This window comes from Entelurus aequoreus, linkage group LG13 (assembly GCF_033978785.1).
Source record: "Entelurus aequoreus isolate RoL-2023_Sb linkage group LG13, RoL_Eaeq_v1.1, whole genome shotgun sequence".
Taxonomy (NCBI): Eukaryota; Metazoa; Chordata; class Actinopteri; order Syngnathiformes; family Syngnathidae; genus Entelurus; species Entelurus aequoreus.
The window spans coordinates 3,731,169-3,738,668 of record NC_084743.1 but is presented as its reverse complement, the minus strand read 5'-3'; the positions used below and the strand labels follow the sequence as shown (position 1 = coordinate 3,738,668).

At 40.6% G+C, this 7,500-nt stretch overlaps 1 protein-coding gene across 5 annotated transcripts in view; it reads left to right on the top strand.

The window, feature by feature from the left end:
* Positions 1–7,500, top strand: part of dync2h1 (dynein cytoplasmic 2 heavy chain 1) — a 303,505-nt gene that overhangs the window by 126,230 nt on the left and 169,775 nt on the right. For all 5 annotated transcript variants that reach the window (XM_062067256.1, XM_062067259.1, XM_062067258.1 and 2 more), the window contains 5 exons: positions 986–1,117; positions 1,217–1,349; positions 2,983–3,190; positions 5,944–6,073; positions 6,154–6,309. In XM_062067256.1, coding sequence (XP_061923240.1) covers positions 986–1,117; positions 1,217–1,349; positions 2,983–3,190; positions 5,944–6,073; positions 6,154–6,309 — 759 coding nt within the window. The remainder of the gene's footprint in view (positions 1–985; positions 1,118–1,216; positions 1,350–2,982; positions 3,191–5,943; positions 6,074–6,153; positions 6,310–7,500) is intronic.

Genomic DNA, 7,500 nt, shown 5'->3' with positions numbered 1-7,500 from the left:
GAACTAATATGGTCATACTTCCTGGTTCCAGTCAGGACTTGAGCAGCAGCATTCTGCACTAATTTGGTAGTGTTTCCTGGTTCTAGTCAGGACTTGAGCAGCAGCATTCTGGATTAAAATGACCGTATTTCCTGGTTCCAGTCGGGACTCGAGCAGCAGCATTCTGGACTAATATGATCGTATTTCCTGGTTCTAGTCAGGACTCGAGCAGCATAATTCTGGGCTAATATGGTCATATTTCCTGGTCATAGTCAGGATTCTGGAGTAATATGGTCGTATTTCCTGGTTGCAGTCAGGACTTGAGCAGCAGCATTCTGCACTAATTTGGTCGTGTTTCCTGGTTCTAGTCAGGACTTGAGCAGCAGCATTCTGGATTAACATGATCGTATTTCCTGGTTCTAGTCAGGACTCAAGCAGCAGCATTCTGGACTAATATGATCATATTTCCTGGTTCTAGTCAGGACTCGAGCAGCAGCATTCTGGGCTAATATGGTCATATTTCCTGGTCATAGTCAGGATTCTGGAGTAATATGGTCGTATCTCCTGGTTGCAGTCAGGACTTGAGCAGCAGCATTCTGCACTAATTTGGTCGTGTTTCCTGGTTCTAGTCAGGACTTGAGCAGCATCATTCTGGATTAACATGGTCATATTTCCTGGTTCCAGTCGGGACTCGAGCAGCAGCATTCTGGACTAATATGATCATATTTCCTGGTTCTAGTCAGGACTCGAGCAGCATAATTCTGGAGTAATATGGTCGTATTTCCAGGTTCTAGTCAGGACTTGAGCAGCATTATTACGGATGTAATGCTTTAGAGAGCCCAGTGAGGACACCATGACAGTAGTCTAACCTGCTGGAGACCAAGGCCAGGATTAGTCTTTCTAAGTCTGTTCTGGACATTATTGCTCTGATGTTGTTTAGGCAGTAAAGTTGTGCGCACACAGGAAAGCTTGATGTGTTGTGCCGGACTGAATGTGTGCACTGCAGCTCAAGAAGGCACTGGAGCTGAATGAGCAGCTGAGACAGCGCATGGGTGTTGTGATCGTGGGGCCGAGCGGAGCGGGGAAGTCCACCCTATGGAGGACGCTGCGGGCCGCTCTCAATAAGACCGGCAGAGTGGTGAGTGATTCATACTCCCTTTGAAAGGAGGCCGTCATTCATCTTAATCCTATGCCACTCGGTCTGGACACATCTGACCCAGGTTTTGTTGTTGTGCAGGTCAAGCTGTACACCATGAATCCCAAAGCCATGCCCAAACAACAACTCCTGGGACACATGGACATGGACACCAGAGAGTGGGCGGATGGCGTCCTCACACACAGCGCCAGAAACGTGGTTAAAGAATCCCAGGGTGAGAACTCCTCTCAGCAAGCATTTGATCATGTCTGCTCAAGGGGCCACACCGTAGAAATCAGACTTACAACTTGCGTGTCAATTAGAGTAGTCAGTGTACAGCTTGGGAAAAGGGCAAACGATTCATTTGATGCAGAAAAAAGCTTTGATTTATTTTATGTTGCTTTGTGATTAATCGTTTATTGAGTAACTTAGAGGTGTCCAAGCATTGAACAATCAAAGCATGCGATATTTTTCATTTTAAAAATCCATACTATGTATGGATTTTTTTTCTAATTTTGAGGGCTCCCTTCAAGTTTGGCCCTTGGGACCCAGAAGGGTCTAAGTCAGGGGTCCATCCAGAAATGTTGAAAGAGCCATTTTGGACAAAAAAAACAACAAATACGTCTGGAGCCACAAAAAACTAAAAGTCTTATATAAGTATTATAATGAAGGCAACACATGATGTAAGTGTCTATATTAGCTATACTGTATTAGCCTACTATCAAAATGACTTTAAAAGTCTTATATAAGTGTTATAATGAAGACAACACATGATGTAAGTGTCTATATTAGCCTACTATCAAAATGACTGTAAAAGTCTTATATAAGTGTTATAATGAAGACAACACATGATGTAAGTGTCTATATTAGCTATACTGTATTAGCCTACTATCAAAATGACTTTAAAAGTCTTATATAAGTGTTATAATGAAGACAACACATGATGTAAGTGTCTATATTAGCCTACTATCAAAATGACTTTAAAAGTCTTATATAAGTGTTATAATGAAGACAACACATGATGTAAGTGTCTATATTAGCTATACTGTATTAGCCTACTATCAAAATGACTTTAAAAGTCTTATATAAGTGTTATAATGAAGACAACACATGATGTAAGTGTCTATATTAGCCTACTATCAAAATGACTGTAAAAGTCTTATATAAGTGTTATAATGAAGACAACACATGATGTAAGTGTCTATATTAGCCTACTATCAAAATGACTTTAAAAGTCTTATATAAGTGTTATAAAGAAGGCAACACATGATGTAAGTGTCTATATTAGCCTACTATCAAAATGACTGTAAAAGTCTTATATAAGTGTTATAATGAAGACAACACATGATGTAAGTGTCTATATTAGCTATACTGTATTAGCCTACTATCAAAATGACTTTAAAAGTCTTATATAAGTGTTATAATGAAGACAACACATGATGTAAGTGTCTATTGTAGCTATATTAGCCTACTATCAAAATGACTTTAAAAGTCTTATATAAGTGTTATAATGAAGACAACACATGATGTAAGTGTCTATATTAGCTATATTAGCCTACTATCAAAATGACTTTAAAAGTCTTATATAAGTGTTATAATGAAGACAACACATGATGTAAGTGTCTATATTAGCCTACTATCAAAATGACTTTAAAAGTCTTATATAAGTGTTATAATGAAGGCAACACATGATGTAAGTGTCTATATTAGCCTACTATCAAAATGACTTTCAAAGTCCAAACAACAACAACAACAGATGTGGATAACAAACCGAGTCGTCTGAAGTTGGGAGCTATCTCTATGGTGGCCCGCCTCTCATGCTTTTGTCCACCCAAACTGAGAGTGAACTCCCTCACTCCGTGTGGCAGACGTCAGCTCCTGGATGGTGTGTGACGGTGACATCGACCCCGAGTGGGTGGAGAGTCTCAACTCTGTGCTGGACGACAACCGCCTGCTCACCATGCCAAGTGGTGAACGCATCCAGTTTGGACCCAACGTCAACTTCCTGTTTGAGACCCACGACCTCAGCTGCGCTTCCCCCGCCACCATCTCTCGCATGGGCATGATCTTCCTCAGGTCAGGTCAAGGACACGTGTATGGGGGCCACACTTCTTGTTTGATGATACAACAACGATCTGTGATACTGACGATGGTGTCGATACCACACAACTAGTCCATGGTGGGATTTGTACACTAAAGTTGAACATAAATGTCATACATAATGTTGATAATATTACCCATTTATGCTATATCACAATTAGTGGTGTCTAATATCGATATCGGAAATCAGCAGGTGCAATATCAACATAAGTACCGGATTATCATGTCAAATGTGCGATACGGACTTGTGCAACGCTGGAAAGCCAACAGTTTCTTCTGCTTCAGTCAAGTTGTTTACCAAAGGTGAACATGCTCTGGGGGCCACACTTCTTGTTCGATGATACAACAAAGATCTGTGATACTGACGATGGTGTCGATACCACACGACTAGTCCATGGTGGGATTTTTACACTAAAGTTGAACATAAATGTCATACATAATGTTGAAAATATTACCCATTTATGCTATATCACAATGACTCTGATAATTAGTGGTGTCTAATATCGACATCGGAAATCAGCAGGTGCGATATCAACATAACAAGTATCGGATTATCATGTCCAAATGTGCGATACGGACTTGTGCAAAGCTGGAAAGCCAACAGTTTCTTCAGTTTCAGTCAAGTCGTTTACAAAAGGCTCTGAGGGGTCACACTTGTTGTTTAATGATACAACAAAGATTTGTGCGCGTCATGCTGATACTGACGATGGTGTCGATACCACACATTTAGTCCATGGTGGGATTTTTACACTAAAGTTGGACAGTCCTCATATTAACATAAATGTCATACGTAATGTTGATAATATTACCCATTTATGCTATATCAAAATTAGTGGTGTCTAATATCGATATCGGAAATCAGCAGGTGTGATATCAACATAACAATTATCGGATTATCATGTCAAATGTGCGATACAGACTTGTGCAAAGCTGGTAAGCCAACAATTTCTTCAGTTTCAGTCAAGTTGTTTACAAAAGGCTCTGGGGGCCACACTTCTTGTTTAATGATACAACAAAGATTTGTGCGCGTCATGCTGATACTAAAGATGGTGTCGATACCACACATCTAGTCCATGGTGGGATTTTTACACTAAAGTTGGACAGTCCTCATATTAACATAAATGTCATACATAATGTTGATAATATTACCCATTTATGCTATATCAAAATTAGTGGTGTCTAATATCGATATCGGAAATCAGCAGGTGCGATATCAACATAACAAGTATCGGATTATCATGTCAAATGTGCGATACAGACTTGTGCAAAGCTGGAAAGCCAACAGTTTCTTCAGTTTCAGTCAAGTTGTTTACGAAAGGTGAACATGCTCTGGGGGTCACACTTCTAGTTTGATGATACAACAAAGATCTGTGATACTGACAATGGTTTCGATACCACACAACTAGTCCATGGTGGGATTTGTACACTAAAGTTGAACATAAATGTCATACAAAATGTTGAAAATATTACCCATTTATGCTATATCACAATGACTCTGATCATTAGTGGTGTCTAACGTCGATATCGGAAATCAGCAGGTGCGATATCAACATAAGTATCGGATTATCATGTCAAATGTGCGATACAGACTTGTGCAAAGCTGGAAAGCCAACAGTTTCTTCTGCTTCAGTCAAGTTGTTTACCAAAGGTGAACATGCTCTGGGGGCCACACTTCTTGTTCGATGATACAACAAAGATTTGTGCGCGTCGTGCTGATACTGACGATGGTGTCGATACCACACATTTAGTCCATGGTGGGATTTTTACACTAAAGTTGAACAGAAATGTCATACATAATGTTGAAAATATTACCCATTTATGCTATATCACAATGACTCTGATCATTAGTGGTGTCTAACGTCGATATCGGCAATCAGCAGGTGTGATATCAACATAAGTATCGGATTATCATGTCAAATGTGCGATACGGACTTGTGCAAAGCTGGAAAGCCAACAATTTCTTCAGTTTCAGTCAAGTTGTTTACCAAAGGTGAACATGCTCTGGGGGTCACACTTCTTGTTCGATGATACAACAAAGATTTGTGTGCGTCATGCTGATACTGACGATGGTATCGATACCACACATTTAGTCCTCATCTTAACATAAATGTCATACATAATGTTGATAATATTACCCATTTATGCTATATCAAAATTAGTGGTGTCTAACATCGATATCGGAAATCAGCAGGTGCGATATCAACATAACAAGTATCGGATTATCATGTCCAAATGTGCGATACGGACTTGTGCAAAGCTGGAAAGCCAACAATTTCTTCTGTTTCAGTCAAGTTGTTTACAAAAGGTGAACATGCTCTGCTGATACTGACGATGGTGTCGATACCACACGACTAGTCCATGGTGGAATTTTTACACTAAAGTTGAACATAAATGTCATACATAATGTTAAAAAAAAAAATATATATATATAAATATTACCCATTTATGCTATATCGAAATGACTCTGATAATTAGTGGTGTCTAATATCGATAACGGAAATCAGCAGGTGCGATATCAACATAAGTATTGGAAAAAAAACGAAGGACACAAAAGATGGCGCACAAGCAATAAAACACCCAGTCAATGTTTATTTTTATTTTTTATATACAATAATGTTATTGTATTCAGTGAACAAAAATCCACAAATTATCCGCACTGTCTTGTAAGCCGCGGGGTTCAAAGCGTAGGGAAAAAAGTAGTCGTCCTAACCTCCCCTGTGCTCGTGCAGCGATGAGGACATCGACGTGGGCGCCCTGGTCAAGTCGTGGCTGCTCAACCAACCCGAGCAGTGTCGCTCCAATCTGGAAGGCTGGCTGGGGGATTACTTCCAACAAGCCCTGGACTGGGTCTTCAAACAGGTAAGCGCGCCTGGCATGACGCGGTCTGATGAGTACCAATGAGTGTGTCTTGATCCGGAACCTCCCTTTTCTTCCATGAGAACGACTTTGTGGTGGAAACCAGTCTGGTGGGCTCCGTGTTCAACGGCCTGTCTCACCTCAGTGCCGTGACGGAGCGAGGCCACTTCCTGGTGGGCCTGCTGAGAGGTTTAGGAGGGAATCTCAATCTGAAAACTCGGCAAGAGTTCGCCAGAGAGGTAAGCACTTGTCTGTTTCTCCATGAAGCATAATAGTAAGAAGAGGGGAACAGTATAATGGGAACATGCAAGTTGGCATGTTCTAATGGGAACATGCAAGTTGGCATGTTATAATGGGAACATGCAAGTTGGCTTGTTATAATGGGAACATGCAAGTTGGCATGTTATAATGGGAACAGTGCAAGTTGGCATGTTATAATGGGAACAGTGCAAGTTGGCATGTTATAATGGGAACAGTGCAAGTTGGCATGTTATAAAGGGAACAGTGCAAGTTGGCATGTTATAATGGGAACAGTGCAAGTTGGCATGTTATAATGGGAACAGTGCAAGTTGGCATGTTATAATGGGAACAGTGCAAGTTGGCATGTTATAATGGGAACAGTGCAAGTTGGCATGTTCTAATGGGAACAGTGCAAGTTGGCATGTTCTAATGGGAACAGTGCAAGTTGGCATGTTATAATGGGAACAGTGCAAGTTGGCATGTTATAATGGGAACAGTGCAAGTTGGCATGTTTTAATGGGAACATGCAAGTTGGCATGTTATAATGGGAACAGTGCAAGTTGGCATGTTATAATGGGAACAGTGCAAGTTGGCATGTTCTAATGGGAACAGTGCAAGTTGGCATGTTATAATGGGAACAGTGCAAGATGTCATGTTCTAATGGGAACAGTGCAAGATGTCATGTTATAATGGGAACAGTGCAAGTTGGCATGTTATAATGGGAACAGTGCAAGTTGGCATGTTATAATGGGAACATGCAAGTTGGCATGTTCTAATGGGAACAGTGCAAGTTGGCATGTTATAATGGGAACAGTGCAAGTTGGCATGTTCTAATGGGAACAGTGCAAGTTGGCATGTTATAATGGGAACAGTGCAAGTTGGCATGTTATAATGGGAACAGTGCAAGTTGGCATGTTATAATGGGAACAGTGCAAGTTGGCATGTTATAATGGGAACATGCAAGTTGGCATGTTATAATGGGAACAGTGCAAGTTGGCATGTTATAATGGGAACAGTGCAAGTTGGCATGTTCTAATGGGAACAGTGCAAGTTGGCATGTTATAATGGGAACAGTGCAAGTTGGCATGTTATAATGGGAACAGTGCAAGTTGGCATGTTATAATGGGAACAGTGCAAGTTGGCATGTTATAATGGGAACAGTGCAAGTTGGCATGTTATAATGGGAACAG